The 17,224-nt window shown below is 45.4% G+C and overlaps 1 protein-coding gene across 1 annotated transcript in view; it reads right to left on the minus strand.

The window, feature by feature from the left end:
- PDLIM4 (PDZ and LIM domain 4) overlaps window positions 1–17,224 on the minus strand; it is a 246,788-nt gene that overhangs the window by 39,520 nt on the left and 190,044 nt on the right. Inside the window, exon 2 of the mRNA XM_071443204.1 lies at window positions 4,961–5,067. Within this exon, the coding sequence (XP_071299305.1) occupies window positions 4,961–5,053 (93 nt within the window). The 5' untranslated portion in view covers window positions 5,054–5,067. The remainder of the gene's footprint in view (window positions 1–4,960; window positions 5,068–17,224) is intronic.

Raw genomic sequence — 17,224 nt, forward strand, 5'->3', positions numbered from 1 at the left:
CCCAGCAGGCAATCTTTCAATCTTTAAGGGAAGCTGACATCACCACCATTTGAAACAAAAAGAAGGGGGAAGGAAGAAAACCCCAAACCCACAAATCCCAAATACCCAGGGACACTGACCCTATGCTGCTTTGTCCAGCCTGGCAGAGGCCTGGCGTTTTCACGGGTGTGCTGGGTTTATTTTGTTACCTTGCCCCAAGGTCAGACCTTGCCTACATGGATCTACTTGAATCATTCTTTCCACCTGCTTTCCCACTCAGGATTATCAGGGTGCTTAATTACAGTAATTAGTATTAGGTTTTCATTCCAGTATGTTCCACCACTACTGTCTCCTGAACCAGCACAAGCATTTACTCTCCTTTTTCAGTTATTAAACAAAGCCTCAGCCATAGAAACACTTCAGCAGCAAATATATTTGTGACATATTTCTGTTAATTCTTATCTGTAGCTCAGATTAAGTGTTCTGTACCAGCACAGCTTCACGCCCTAACACCCAAACCTCTCGGCCCTGAGTTTATAGGAATGATGAGAAAAACAAAAACTGACTAGCAAAAGTATTTCCTTCCACTTGAAATAATCATCCCACTTGAAACACTGTAACAACTTTACTGTGCAACCAAGTGAGGGATGGCTTTCATCCCTCAGCTCAACGCAGACAGCAAACCCAACAAAAGTCAGCAGAAATCGGGGGGGCCATACTTAGAGGGGCTTCTTCAGTCCATTTGGGAGCTCTGAACAGAGTGCATCATTTCCAGCTGATAAACTAGCAAATACATAAGAACTATACAAAACAAAAACCCCCACATTATGGAAATTGAAATCCTCCTAACTTGTGTCAAACAGAGACAAAATTCCTGTTCCTTTTGCTGCTGTCTCTGATCCTTGCCTTCTACAGCAACACATGCAGAGTTCCTGGAGTAACCAAACCTGTTACTGCCAGCCCTGGGGAGCCCCTTCTGCTCAGCCATCCCACCCACACAAGAACAAACCTCCCAGGCCTCCCCAGGTATTCTGCCACTGAGTTCCCTCTGCATTCACACAGGATCACAGCACAGACTTGGGCATTTGCTGGCTGCCCTGACAGAGTCAACAAAACCACTTTTACTGGAATTCCTTCCTCAGCAGAATTCTTTCTCGAGTATCCTAACCTTTAACAGGACACATCTCTGCTCAAATGTGAAAGCTGCTTAGGTTTAAAAGTCAACCTTAACTCAAACAATACCTGGATAATGGATTGCAGACCAATTATTTCTCATCCTTCTTGTGTTACAGTTCCAAGCCAAAACTGAAACTTGCATTTTTGCTGCTCCTCTAGAGACCAGCGGGTAAACTAATGTTGAAGCCAGCAGATAAAGGAAAACTTGTATTAAAATCTCATTTTAAAAATACTGGAATTGGTCCACTTGTCAATTATCTGTTTAGCCAAGTAATTAATCTATGATTTCAAAAAGAGCAAGTGCATGGATTAACACTGGCAGAACTGGGCAGATGATGACATCAGCTGCTCTAGGAGCAGGACAAGCAAGTTCAAATGATTAAATGCATTCAGCTCCTCCAGTTACGCTCATGACTGATTATCTTTTAATCCCAGGCAAGGGGGTAGATCAACTGTGATCCCACACAGAACCACAGCACTCACTGATGTGGTTACAAGCACAACACTGAGAGCAGCCAAGTGAGTTATTCCATTCCTGTTCCTGAGCCATGGCTGCAGGTCAAAGGGAATGTTGTCACTGGAATAAGAGCCACAGGGAACCCCCTTTCCCACAGAGGGCAAACACAGCACCCAGTATTGGCCTGCTCAGCCAAGGAAAAGCAGCTACCAGAAATTTAATTAAATCTTAAAACCACTTTCTATCAAGTCATTAAGGTCAACTCAAAGTAGATCTTTTGGATCATTTCTTACCCCCATAAATATCATTAGGAGGAGTAACTATTAATGATGTGATGTCCTACACCTGCTGTTAGCTCACTGTAACAGTGGCTAAAAAACAAACTGAGCCCTGTGCTGACAGCACACCACTATCACCCTCCAGGGCTGCATGCCCCCAAACCAGCCCAGCCATGCTAATATGGGTCCTCCTGAACATACAGGAAGAAAGAGGATAAAAGGGTATCTGTAGCACACCTAACTTTTCATGTGACTGTATGAGAGAGATGCCCTAAGCATGCCCTTCTGGATTTGCATTTATCTTTAATACCAAAGAACACAACAGCCCACCTGGAGCCCTGGCCTCTCCAGGGCAGAGTTCAGCATCAGCTGCTCAGCAGAGCAATCAGATCCTTACCCTTTGTCACTTAAGACTTATCAAATCACAGAGAGAAGTGAGCTGTTTTCAAGAAAAAAAGACCATTGCTTAATGTCCTGAGCCTATTAGAGACAGCTGCAAGGGACAGACTGAATACCATCAGCACCTGCACAGCCACAGCCACCTCACAAGGGCTAAAAGGCCAAAGTAAACCATTGTGAAGGAGGCAAGTTCCATCCCAAAGCAGGACAGGGTCATTGTCATGTTCCATGCTAGCAAATCTATATATTGTCATTTATCTCTTGACAATAGTTTTGTAGACCACCTTCAGCTTTGTCCCCTGCCCAGCACCACTGTGCCTCCTCCTGAGCTCACTCTGGCAGCTCCTTTCATTATTTCCAGCCTCCAGCACCCAGAGGTGAATGTGGGTGGCCTTGGATGCTGAAATCCCAAACTGCAACCTGATTTCCCAACATAACCAGGTAGGATGCAAACACCTTGTGACAAGTTGATCCTCAGCTCCCTTTGGGCCAAGCAGTGGGACACAGCAGTCCCACACCCCTCAGGCAGCCCAGCACATGTTGGCATCCTGGGCCCACAGCTGGATGTGGGAATCTGAGAGTGTGGTCCTGCCTCCCAGCAGGGTTTCTGCCTTTCCAAAGATGTTTGTAATTTAATGGCATTTTAGTATAAAACAAATAAAACTGAAATTAAAGAAGAAAGGCACTTTGAAGGGAAGCAGAAGTCAGCCAAAAGCCTCCACAATTAGCAAGAGTCTCCTGCCGTGAGCCAGGCTGGGCAAAGGGGATGGAGGCTTCTCATTCCTGGAGACGGGAAGCCCCCACCCCCCTTGCCAAGATTTAAAGCCAGAAAGAACAGATTTCCTGGCAATTACAGAATAAAAGGGAATATGGCACCACAACAGCCATGATCAGTGCTCTGCACAGTAGCAGGGTTGCACAGAGCCACCACCAAGCAAAGCCCAGGCTCCCCAGGGAGCCCTCCAGCAGCCCCTTCCTGCATCCTCATGGCCAGGAGCTGCAGCAGAAGATAATTCACCAGCTTTAACGTTTTCAGGTACTGTTTGCAAAGCAAGTGAGGTGTTTTCTTGTGTTTAGAGACTGGAGCCCAAGCAGAGCACCCTACATCTAGATTTACACCCTAGTGATTTGTTTCCCTCCCTCTGGGAGCAGCTGTTAGAGTACAGCACATCAGAGCATCAGCCCACTCCTCAGGGGGAACAGAATTTAAAAAGGATCCAATTTAAAAGGCTGCCAAATGGAATAACACCCTACATCTGCTTCTTGCATTACAACTCCTGGTGATCCACAGCAAGACTGGCCTGAGGAGAATCATCCTCCTCACACCTCCCAGGTTTGCCTAATCAAACAAGAAATTTGGCAAGCCACCTATCTAGGCAGAAGCAGACTTAGGTTTTTCTTGTTTAATATTAAACCAGTTTGTTTTTTTTTTTTTTTAAAGTAACAGGAAAACTGGCTCCCTCCACCGAGTTCAGATGTTCACTTCCACAACAAGAACATTTCTACAATTGCTGGGAAGTGATTTTTGATACATCCCATGTTACCAGAGGAGAAATAGAATTCTCCATGTCAGGAGGCTCAGGCTGAACCCCAAAAGCTGAGTGCTCCTCTCACAGCACATTGCAGCAGCTGTTTGGAATACAGCTCCCCCGTGCTGCACAGCCAGCCCCACCTGCACACCCCACCTTCCCTCTCCTCCATCCAGCTCCTTCTGCTTCTCCTCCAAAACAGCCCTCACTGGAGCACTGGGAAAGGGACAGGCCAAAGTAAAAACAGAAACAAAGCCGTGCAATAGACGTGTTTGAACTCAAAGACAAACTAAACCTCTTTAAAACACACTCTCTTCCATAATTATTTCTCTGAAACTCAGGATCCGTGTTTTCTCTTTTCTGTCACAGCTTTGGCAGATGAATGAAAAGACGGCAAACAGCTTGTGCGTATTACAACAGTATTTCTAAGTTACAGCTCCTTTCAAACGCACTCAGCGTTTGTTCCAGAAATTCAGCAGCAGCTGCCCAGGGCTGCAGAGCCCGACATGCCGGGCAGGCAGAGCAGGGCAGGGATACTCAGTGCCCCAAGGAGCGTGCCCAGCTCGCACCCAGCACCTCATCCATCACACGCCGCGCCGCCAGCCTTCCTGCACGGGGGATGCTTTGTTTGCACACGAATCTACACACAAAGCCTACTTCAATCTATCTGGGGCGTCTTAGCAAAGAATTTTCCAGAATACATATTTGTGAGGTCAAACACAAGTGTGAGTACACTTACACAGTAATTATTACCAGCCCACATAGACCCCAGAACACTGCAGCCTGCATGGAGAAACTTCTTGCTGACTTAACTCATGCCTTCTTTAAAAACCCCAACAGCCTGTGAACTCAGTCCAGGGCACGAATCCAAACCCTGCGAACACTAAAAACTTTGAAAGCAGATCCTTATGAATTAACATCCAAAAAACTAAAGCACGGAGAACGCCGTAACACTGGGGAAATCAGCTGAAACAGTGCAAAGCTCAGAGGGGAGCACTCATCTGAGTGCATAGAGAGTAATTTCGAGTTGCAAAGAGCCCAAGCGCTGCCACCCGCCCGGCCCGAGCAGAGCCCGCCCGGCTCCGGGTACCACCCGCCCGCCCCCATCACCTGCGGCCGCCCCGCTCCCCCTCCGAGCTCACCCTGGAGATGGTCAGCGGGGCGCTGAAATCTTTACCGCCCACCAGACGAAAACCCCACGGCGAAGGGCCACGCAGGACCACCGAGTGCGCCATAGCGGCGGCGGCGGGCGCTCCCTGCCCGCGGACTGCGGCAACTCCGAGCGCCGGCACGGAGCGAGCCCGAGCGCCGGCCCGGAGCGAGTCCGCCTCCCGGCACACCCCGCCCTCAAGGCGGGCCGGGGAGGAGGCATGGACCCCGCCCGGCTGGCCTTGGGGAGCTTCAGCACGGATTTTCCCCTGGATGCTCTTATAAGTGGGGTTCGGAGCGACTACTCACAGTGGTCAAGTTGCAGTACTTTGCTGGTAGTTTGGTGTGGTTTTGGTCAAAGCCCCCCTCACAGCAGTTCCATCCTCTGCAGTGCAAGGAAAATGATGCAATAGGTCAGTAAACGTTTGGTTGTGACTGTTTTATTCATTACAATAAGTCTCCCGAATGAGAAAAAAGTTCAAGGAAATAATCAGATTTGGTTTAAAGCGGTTTGTGAATCTTTCATGGTCGTCACTTGGGCAAAAGGTAAACTTCCAGGAAAATAATCACAGAGTGGTTTTGTTTGGGATGGACCTGAAATGTCATCTCAATCCAAACCCCTGCTGTGGGCAAGGACACCTTCCACTATCCTGGGTTGCTGCAAGCCCCATCCAACCTGGCCTTGGACACTTCCAGGGATGGGGCAGCCACAGCTTCTCTGGGCAGCCTGTGCCAGGGCTTTGTCACCCTCACAGGGAAGAATTTCTTCCTAATATCCAATCTACCTCTGCCCTCTGTCAGTTTGAAGCCTTTGCCCCTTGTTCTGTCTCTCCATGCTCCAAGTCCCTCTCCAGCTCTCTTGGAGCCCCTTTAGGCACTGGAAGAGGCTCTCAGTTGTCCCCAGAGCCTTTTCTTCTCCAGGCTGAACACTCCCAAGTGTCTCTGTCTGTCCCCACAGCAGAGGTGCTCCACCCTCAGAGTCTCTTCATGGCCATTGTACCCCAACATTACTGTGCCTTGCAGTGGTCTGTGGAGCAGCACCTGGACCTGCAGAGGATCTCAGTTTCCTGGTGGCACAGCTGGATCAGTGACTCTTGGAGCACCATGGAGACGTCCATGCTGCCAGTGAGTGTTGAATGGGATGGTTTGCAGGCACAGAGCGGTGGGTTGCAGGTGGGGTGGGTGTCAGCAGAGCTGCAAAGCATGTCCCCTAGAAGCTGAGAAAAGATCTCCAAATATCTGTAAAATTTCTGTTTTTTCCTGGAAAGGGCTGGACCAGAATTTCCCACTTGAAAAAGAAGGGCCTAACAAAGGATTCATTGTTTAGAAAGTCCAGTTTCATTGAGCACCTTCTTGCTGCAAGTTTGATTTATGTGCCATTTGCTGTGAATGCTCTTTGCTCGTGACACAAGAAGGTTTGTGTGACTGCCTCAGTGCTGTGCCCATTTTCTGGGCTTTGGTCTGAGACAGGGGTCACAGCTGTGACTTTCAAATAGGCTCCTGAGCTGTCCTGCAGCTTTGGGACACAGCAGCACAAGTACAGTCTACATGCTGTGTCAAAACCTGAAACACAATACACTTGGTTTGCTTTGCTAGAAAGGTGCCTGCAGAGGGGAGGTCCAGCTGCAGCCAATACCAGCAGAGCTTTCCCCTGCTCTTTGTTCCTCACAAGAGCTGCCTTCACCAACAGAGGCTACACAGGCTGACTTTGTCTGGGTGATGAATCATACCTCCTTATTCCTGCATGATATCACCCAGCTTGCAGAAGCCTGGGAGTAGGCTGGGCTGAGGTTTCTTGCTTGTGTTCGAAAATCCACCCAGCCAAACAGCAAAATTCCTCTCACAGAGAGCTGGAGGACTGGTTGTGTCCCACCTCTCCTGCTCTCGCTGTTCAATGTCCTGATGAAGATTCTCTGATTCTCTGAAGGACAGAGTTAAAAATGTGCACAAATGCAGCGTGTCAGCAATGGCATCTCCTTCCTCTTACAAGGGAAAAGAAAAAAATTCTTGCTGTGAAGGGCACTAAGTTTACTGGAAAGTAGCAACAATAAACCAGAGCTATGGAAAAAAAGAGGAAAAAACCGAAACCCGCAGTTCTGTGGAGTCAAACATTTCCCACTGCCACTCGCTGGAGCTCCATTCCCTGGGTGGGTTCTGAACTGCACCCTGCTGTGGAGGGCAGCTCTGCTGTGCAGCAAAGCTTCAGGGGTTCCAAGTAATTCGCTGGCAGAGGCAAAAGATGATCAAAACACAGAAATCCCCTCCATTAGAGTATTCATTTCAAAAGCAGACAGGAAACTGCTGGCTCCGGGGCACTTTCTCTTCAAGGCTTTTTGAACGCTCAGCCCAGATCACTCCTTATGGAACTGATGCCTCATCTAAAACTTAACCCAAGTAGAACAAAATTAGCCAAATTGGTATAAATTTGTGGGTGTGTTTATTCCAAATGAGACTATATTCCAGAATACACTACACTGTGTGAAGTAGAGGCAGTTTTACTATGAAGAAAATTATATGCCTTTGAATTGCTCCTGATTGAAAGTGTTCACATACAGAGCAGCTCTCAGGATTCAGAACTGTATCAGGAACTAATTTTGCACCCCTCTGTCATAGACGTTTTTCCACAGGATGCAGGGAATGAGAGCATTAGCTAAAGAGGTCCATGGTTCACAGTGCCCCGAGTTCTCTCAGCTGTTCACACACCTTTTCATGTGCTTTCTTTGAGCAAAGCAAACATGACTCTGCAATCTACAAAGGACCCAGTCGGCTCTCACTTCAACCACCTAAAGTGGGCTCATAAATTTCTGGTTTTGTCTTTGATAGAATCATAGAATCACAGAATGACTTAGGTTGGGTAGGACCTTAAAGATCAACTTATTCCAACCCCCACTGACAGGGCCACATTCCTCTAGAACAGGTTGCTCAGTGAGAATTTTTCAATTCTATTTTAGGTAATTTCTAAAATCTAATCGGAACTAATTAAGAGAAATTAACAGGACCAACAGCAGCTGAACCTTGCTGTGGGAGCAAGCTCAACATCCACCTGAAATGCAGAATTGCCAATGTGCTCATTCTTCTGCTGAGTGCTGAAACACAACAGCGAGCTCTAACAAAGAGCACACATTATTCAAAGGGAGGTCAAACATGTTCATGAATTCAATCTCATCACTTTGTTCACTTTATCTTTCCTCTCCCCGATATTTTCCTTGATATTTGTTTCCTCCAGTAGTTTTCCACCCCAGAGACTTATCACCTCTTTGTTTCTGTTTTTGACTATTCCATTCAGGCTCTACTTCACCGCCGGTGACACTCTCAGTTTCCTTCCTTTGTTATCACAGACTGACTGGGTAAACTACAGATCTTTATGTCCCATTTTCAATGAACATTCAGGTTTTCCATCTGCCACCCTCCCAATGTTTAGCAGAGGTCTGTGTTTATCAGGACTCTCAGATAATGACCCTTCAATGGTTTGTTTTTGAACATGTGTCCATATGAGGGTGATTTAAAGCATCATTATGGCTTGATAGCTCTTCTCCAGGTCAGGAGATTTTCTTGCTTGTACAAATTGCCATCAGGGCTCTTTCTGCTCAGGGCCATTTCAGTGGCTGAAGTTAGTCGTGAGTTATCCATCCCTGGAAGTATTCAGGGCCAGGTGGGAAAGGTCTTGCAGCAACCTGGTCTGATGGAAGGTGTCCCTGCCCATGGCAGGGGACTGGAATGAGTTTTAAGATCCCTTCCAATGCAAACCATTCTGTGGTTCTATGATTTAAAAATAGCTTTAGGCACCAAACTAGCCATTAGCCTGTGGGTTGGCCTTACCAACAGCCACACTTCTGTTAAAATTTTGTGTCAGAGGCACGTGGTTTGTGTTTGGAAATCATTTGTTGTGAATGGTTATTTTTATTTTTTAATGCTGGTTACTCCTCTTCATATTTTTGATTGGAAAAGGTCTCTAAAAGTGATGCTGATCATATTTATTCAAAATCCTCGTGGGAACAAAAAACTCCAAGCAATGTTTCATGGCATTTGTGCAATTTGCCCTCCCAGTAGTCAGTGTTTCTCAGAGTACACTCTCTTTTCCTTTCTTATATTAATCAGTAATGCTTGATTTTTTCATCTTAATTTCCATTTCCATTGCCTGAATAAGTTCTTTCTGGTGCCTTCCTATCCCAAGAGGATTCACATACAACAGATTCTCAAGGGTTCCAGTTTATTCCTTTACTTAATAGTTTAAAAAAAATCCCAAAGCCTCATCATCCTGTGAACAATTAAATTTGAAACTTCTAACTTGGATCAAGTACAAGCAAATCTCAACCCTATGGCAGCTTTAGCTGCAGGTTTCCAAAGGATTACTTAATTTATAGGCTTTGCAGGATCTCTCAGATCTGAGTTATTATTTTGGCTTTTGAAAGTTCCTTGGCAGATGGCCAAGTGTTGGGAACTGTCATTCTGAATTCTGTTTAATTCATTTGTTTGTCTAAATCATTTCTAAGAAGTTTGTCTCAGGGATCTAAGCATCCCACAGAGAAAAACCCAGCTGTGATAGAAACCATTAGGGTAATGAAAGAAATCTCATTCCTCCAATTGAGTTTCTTCCCTGTAATCATGTTCAGGTGAAGAAGCCAGCTGCCTCCCAAGGCTTTGGAGATTTAAGGGATTGAAGCAGCCTGGTCTAGTGGAAGGTGTCCCTTCCCATGGCAGGGTGTTGGATCAAGATGATCTTTAAGGACTTTTCCAACCCAAAACATTCTATGAGTCTATAAAAACTAAGAAGCTTCACTGTGCATGGCCAGATTAAGCTTTGATTTGCAACACTATGCAGCAGGAGCAGAGGCACAAAAGGGACAAAGGCAAATCCTTTGGTTTACATTCAGAGAGTAAAATGCAGCAGGGTCTGACACAAAATGCAGTTTATTCTTCTATTCTGGCAAATATTCATGAGACAATATTCTAAGTTATTCTAAGTCTTGCTCATCAGGTTACCAGTCATCTACCAGAACTTCACGTGCTGGGGTTCTGTGACACCTTAAGCAGCAAGGACAAGTCCCTACCTCCCAAATCCTGCAGACTAAACACAAGATAAGAGCCTGTGATGGATTTCCCAAGGGGAACACCAGGAAGCAATGACACAGCGTGGCCAGCTCACATCAGAGCTCAACAGCAGCCTGTCCTTGATAATAGCAGCTCTGCAGAATGCTGTGGACAAGGACAAGGCTGACATCAGGGCTCAAAGGGAGGTTACAACATGTTCAAAATGTTACAAACAAACCACTTCTAAAAATATATATATATATATTCCCTTCTTACCAATTTTGCTGGAAAATGAATTGGTTTCATGCTCACCCTATTCTCAGTCTCACTTTCCAGCTCAGAAGTCAGAGCAAACAGATGAGCAAGTGCCTGTTAGGTCACACCTGACCTTTCTCACCTTAATCCCCAGACTGAGATTAATGCTGTGACAAGCCAGGCAGCACAGAGCAGGCAGGGGACTGTCCTGCTGCCCTGCCACACCAGAGCAGATCCTTGGCTCTTTTTCACCTCACCTGCATAGCTGCAAGCCCAGAATACAGGGAGCAGATGGAAGGAGCTGGTCTGTTTGCTTGGAAGGGCCATGACCTCCTCCTGGCGGGTTCAGCTGCTGCTGACAGCAAGGGCAGGATTAACCCTGGCTCTCACCCTGCCAGAGCTGGAACCTTTTCACAGCCATGACACCGTGACCAGGGAATGGCAGTTGAGAAAATCAAAAGAAATATTGGCATAATATTGCAAGCAGAAGATGAGATTACAAGCAATTTGCTGTTTCTGCAAGGATAATTATGGGATTAAACTGATTGATTTCCCATCAGAAACGGTGCCTGGAAGAACAAAGTCAAAACCTCTGGTCTAATGTGAGTCACTTCACTGAGCAGCTAAACACTGAGATTTTGTTGGTTTTTCTCTTGTGAAATCATGACAGATGTCAGCTGTTGCTATATTCTGCAAACAATTTTGGCACATTTTTCTTTCACACAGTAGAATCCAAGTGACTGTACCTATCCAGCAGAAGAGCTCCCCAGCCTTTCCTGGGGATCTCAGCATTTATCACCCTCTTTCTTGACTCTGTTTACAGTGATGCATCCTCTTTTGGCTGTTGTACAGCTCCAGAATGCAGACAACTGGAGAGAATTAAGCTGAATGTTCCCAATTTATGCAGGTCAAGGAGAGTTTGCCTTTTATCCTTCAGAGATAAGTACAGCAAACTAACTCTTTTTGAAAGGCTGAGTTCCACAGATGCCAGCATTAAGATTCAGTGATCACAAAGGTTCCTGTAGATGGTTTTCACAGGAGTTTCCCCATTCATTTCAGCCTTAAAGCGATAGGGACAGAGGGACAAACAGTGTGCTAAGAAAGAGGGAACAAGTTTTGTGATATCCCAGTATGTTCTGCTGGAATTCATTTAGCCCAGTCCATCACTGCTGTCTCACCCCAGGTAAAGCATTCCTGCTGTGCTGAGGGTGTTCATACACTCCCTGGGGAGGATCCAGGGGGATCAGTTCTCATCAGTGTAAGAGGCTGTGCTCTGCAAAGTGTAAACTGCATGGTAGGGGCAAAGCAATGCCATAGAATAGCTCAGGGTGTGAGGACAGGACACAGCTCAGCTCCTGGAGCAGATGCTTTCTCCCTCCACTCAGGCTGTGCTTCATCACTTCCAGCACTTTTGCAGAACTGTCTGTAGAGGCCCAAGGCATCTCCTGACACCGAGGTTCTACTCACTAATGCACATTTGTGTCACATCCTAGGGAAGGGAACATCCCCTAGAAGGACATGGAAAATGCAGTGCATAACTGGGGGTGTTTATCCTGGAGGAGAGAGGTGTGTTTAACAGTTTGAACTCTCCCAATTTCCTGAATTCATCGGTTCATCAGAGGAGGATTTCCAAGAATCTTTTGAAAAAATGCTTGAACTTTGAGGTGAAATGCTGTAAGGTGCTCACACTGGACAGAAGATTAAGCATTCATCATCCATGAGCAAGAAATGAAGAAACTGAATAATACAAAATGAAGAAACTCCTTCCTGATGTCATAGGCTTTAGCTTACTCCTTATTTTTTTGGTTACTGTAAAGAAACAAATAGACTAAGCCTTCATCTCAATACTAGGGCTTGCAGGCCAGAATTAAGATGCTTTGGTGCCCAAATCCTGCCATTTCTGGGAGAGAATCTCCTGGGCACCAGCTGAGACCAAAAGCAGGCAAATATCATGCCAATAGAATCTTAAATATTTCTATGACAATTCAAAGTTGGTCTTCTGAATTACTATGTCTTGTCTTAGTTCTTTCTTAATATTCCTGAAGTTTGCACTTGTGCACCCAGATTTCACAAATATAACAGCACAAATTCCAAAGCCTGAACACAGGCTGTGACTTTATTGAATAGGCAAAAATAAATTAAAAGTAATTGCCAATATTTACGTTCTAGTGTTCTAGCACATAAGTAGGAATTCATAAATGCTTGCAGGAATGTAACATATCAGCCTCCTTAAACAGCCATATCCTGTTTCTTTTGTTTCCTTTTCTGCCTTTGCAGTGACTGTTGCTACAACACCATCCATCACTGCTCCTTTCATCTGTCAGGCCCTCCAGCCACCCGCCCACAGCTCCATACCTGTTTCCCCAGGTCTGAGCTGTCTGGATTTCCCCCATGTTTGCTGTTTCAGGGTGTAGATGCTCTCCCTTTGCAGCTGGAGCTGTGCAGGCAATGAAGGGACTGCCCAGGTTCCTCAGCACCCCTCCTGTACCTGTTCAGCTGGGTTCAGTCAAGCAAGATTAGATTTGGCAGGTTTTGTCACAGGGCATTCATAGTGGGGACTGAAATGATGGTTAAAAGGACCCAGTCTAGGCTGAGACTGGGAGGCTGGTGGCTGCAGGCAGAGGACAGCATGCATCAACATCCCTGTTCAGAAAAGTTCAAGCACATCCTTCCTCTGCTATTATTAGGCTCTCAGCACATTAGTTTTGTGGCTAATCAGCTGCAGGATCCTGCTGCTGAAGATGCTCCTCTGCTCTCTCCAGAATGTTGCCCCAGGATATCTTTTGGTGCATGTTCCTTGAAGAAACTGATGCTGCACAAATGCTAATTTAATTTTCTTTTCCCCCTCGTCCCAAGTATCCAGTTACTGGGTTGTGGAAAAGCTGAGCCTGAAATAAATCTTTAAAGTACTTTGAAGGATTTGTCATTACTCAGAGAAATAGGTCTGACATTCACTTGAGTGCAAGGAAGTGGAGGGAACAAAATGGGTTCCTCAGAAGCTGCCTCAGCCAGGCCTAAGCTCTGCCTTGGGCTCCACCTGGGCAGCTTAGGCTGAGAGAGCTGTGTCACAGGATTTGGAGGAGGATTTGCCCTTGGAGCTTAAAGAGCCTGGATGACATTTAAGAACCTGCAAGGCTGTTTGGTGATACTGCACAAAACCTTATCTAGCAGCACTGCAAACTTTGATCCAAGATTCAGTGATGTCAGTAGAAAAGATCCCACCAGTGATGGGGGGAAGGTTGATTCAATGAGCACTTTGGCCATTATCCCAAGTGTCCAGTGGGCATTGGGATCACCAGGGATTCCACCTAAAAAAGGGTCAGGTCTCACTGTTTCTTTTTTAACACATGCTGCCCTGTATGCTCTTCAGCCTTTTTCTGCTTTTCTTAGGAAAGGGTATTGTTGTTGTTCTATTATTTCTCTAGAGTCCCATAATGATATTCTCAGACTTCTAAAGTCCATACCTCCTTGGTGTGTTGTTATGGCTGCCAGTCTTCACAGACTCCTTCTTCTGCACGCTGTTCTCTCTCAGATCAGGGTTGCTCCAAAGCTCTCCCTGACTGGCTATCCTGCCCCCTTTTATCCCAGTTACCTTCATTGGTCACAGCTGCAGCCCATCAAGGACAACCAGGACCTCTGGGGCAAAGCCTCTATACAGATATTCAAATACAATTCCTCTACTATAGGGTATGACCTGACTATGGAATAAAATGCCTTATGTCTGACAAAATAATAAAAATCACTTAAAATCCAAGGAGCATGAAAAGCAAATGTTATTAACATTGAACTGTTTGTCTGCTTCAAGCACAATATTACACTGTGGTAATGAATATAGGTCTGTACTTTAATTTATTATTAAGAAAATAGTACCCATCTGCTTCTCTAACCAAGGCATTTAAGAGCCTTCTGCAAACATTAGCTCCAAATTTGTCCTCACACATACAATAAATTATGTTTAACAAATAAATGAGACTGTGGCATCAAATGGTTAAATAACGAGTTCCAAGACAAACAGTCATGCTAGAAATTGTACCAAGTCTCCTAGTTCACTCTACTGTGGTTTAAGCAAATGATGGATGTGTCTGAAAAATCCACTAGGGACTGAGGGTCCTCTTCTGTCCTATCAATTGTCCTGAGGTCCAACTGGATATACAACCAGTTAGCACAAAGAGCTAATGATGTTCCACCAAAGGTATTTCATCTGTTAAAGATACCACAGAAATAACACTTGGTTGCCAAAGAATAGGATATTTTATGAGTGTTTAGGCATGCAAGGTGAGGTGTCACAAGATCAAACAGAACCTAGCAATTCAGATGCTCGTAAAATTAGCAAGAAAGGTGAATCACTCAGCTTTTTAAATTCTTCCATGACTCTAATTTAAAGATTTAATATGGGTTGGTTTTTTTTTTTGTTTGTTTGTTGTTTTTTTTAAAGTTGGCTTTAAATCTTCACAGTGCTCTAAAACTCTTTATTTATTATCAGCAACCCCAACATCAATCTGTGGATGGTTCTGCTGAGCTTAGCTGGAGGGTGCCCTGCTGTGCAGCCCTGTGCCATGGCCCCAGCTTGCCTGTTCCCAGGAAAATCTCACCTGGCCCAAGATCCATTGTTTTGTTTAGTTCACCCCAAAACCTTTCACTGCTTTCTTCAGTATCTTAATTTCAGCACTACTTTTAAAACCATCAGTGTCACTGCCTAGGGAGAGAGAATCCAAATACTTGGCACAGGTGGACATTTACTTTTCTGTTTTCATGGATGTGGAGTCAGTTGTGCCTGTTCAGAATGTCTCAGGAGAAGCATGAATAGTTTAAACATGTGTTCAAGGAAGATTTTTAGTTTATGGGTCCCCAGGTATTATTCCAAGTTGTGCTTTGGTAAAATTTTTCAAATAGGTGTACTATTGTTCTTCTAAAGGAGACTGAAAAAATAATTGAGGACAGAAGGAATATCCTTCAGAGCACACTTTGCAGAGGAAGTGAAATTGCTGAGTTAGTGCTGGAGGCAGCCCAGCGTGGCTCCAGCCCCTCACCCTCCTGGCTCCCCAGAAGCCACAGGCCAGCCATACTGCAGCCACACGAATCATCCCAAAACAAGGCCAGTTTAGATTAGATATTAGGCAGGAATTCTTCCCCAGGAGGGTGCTGAGACCCTGACACAGGTTGCCCAAGGAAGCTGTGGATGCCTGATCCCTGAAAGTGTTCCAGGCCAGGTGGGATGGGGCTTGGAGTAAAGTGGTCTGGTAGAAAGTGTCCCTGCACATGGCAGGGGGTTGGACTAGATAAGCTTTAAAGGTGCCTTCCAACCCAAAACATTCCATGATTCCATGAGGGAGAGATGAATAGTGCTCTTGAAATGCTACAGAAAGCTCGAGCATCTTGGTGGTTTGTAAACTGAAGCTGGGATGGAGCAAGCACATAGCTGAGCTAACAGCAGAGAGCTTTGTTTGCATCTGCAGCCGCTGAGCTCAACTGCTGATGAGTCACTTGGAAATGCTTTGCTGGCAGCACAGAGTCCCCAGGCAGCACAGAGCCTCCATCCCACCACTCCCACTGCCCCCCTGGTCTGTGGTGTCGGGCAAGGATGAGTCCAGCTGACAACAATAGATACCACAGGAGAAAATCCCCAAGAGTTTCTGCTCCTGTGAGGGATTTGACAGTGGAAATAGGGGAAGTCCCTTCGCTGGACTTGGCAAAAAAAAATTGGACAGTGCTGTCAGGAAAATATTCTTCACTGAATGAGTGGTGCAGCTTTTTAGGTCTTTTTTGTATTTTTGTAACTATGAAGACAGAATTAATGAGTAAGAGGCCCTTACAGCTGGTGTCCAACTCAACAGTTACAACATGCTGAGGGAAGCACACTTTGTCTTTCCTTTTGGACAACCAAATGTGGTATTTTTAGCCTAGCCCCATGGAAAGTTTTCTCCTCTGTAATGATGTAAGGTTCCTGTTAGCTCATCAGATTTGGTTGCCCACTGTAAAAGGACAAAAAGAGATAAAATTGAACACCCCATCATGTCTGAGCCTCGGCTTGATGTCAAGAAAAGACTTTTGGCTGCTGAATCAATCACTCCTCCACTCCTCTCCAAGTGGAGGAGAAGGCAGGACACAGAACCCAAACAAACCACAAAGCCTAATTCTGGTTTGAACAGAACTCCTGCTAATGTATCTCTATTTATGGAGTTGTTTGATGTTAGACAAAATATGAAGCTACTTTATGGCCGCTTCATTTGAGAGGAAATATGTGATGACCTAAACAAATACCAAATTCCACAAATTATACCCAGGTGGCAAATTTATTGTTCGTGTTTTCAGAGCCTTTTTTCTGTAATCCTCCTCATGGGCGGCTGATTGGCAAGGCTGGATCCCTGGCTGGTGTCAGCCTGTGTAGTTGTGTCCAGTGTATTCATCTCTGCTAATTTGTGCTAGCTAACAATTTGCCCCATGTATTTTCATGTTCTAGTGCTGGATGGGGCTTGGAGCAACCTGGTTTAGTGGAAGATGCCCCTGCTTATGGCAGGGTGTTGGATTGAGATGATCATTAATGTTCCTTCCCACCCAAACCATTCCATGACTCTGTGATTCTTTGTAGCTAGAAATCTCTCCTTCTCCCAGCACTGTGTAACTCCACTATAAAGTGTTGTTAGGAAGGTTTTTTCTGTCTTATGTTTTTTCCTCTCATAGGCAACCAAATCACATTCACCTAAAGCATTCTATGCAAGAAATTAAAGTAATTTCCTTTGGGCATTCATTTGAGGCATGTTAGTTTATAAAGAAATCTCATTCTCTTCCATCGCCCTTCCCAGGCACTTCCTTTGCATTCCTGGGTGTGTGTCAGTAGGAAATGCAGGTGCCTCAACCTTTGGCTGCTGGCAACCATCACCACAGGAGAATGAAAGTGTGAAGTTGAGTGCCTAGAATAGTCAGCCCAATGGTTTTTTAAATCTCCCCAGCATGAAAAGCTTGCAGCTTCT

Source organism: Agelaius tricolor, unplaced genomic scaffold (genome assembly GCF_023055355.1).
Source record: "Agelaius tricolor isolate 1412-34295 unplaced genomic scaffold, bAgeTri1.0.p SCAF_18, whole genome shotgun sequence".
NCBI lineage: Eukaryota > Metazoa > Chordata > Aves > Passeriformes > Icteridae > Agelaius > Agelaius tricolor.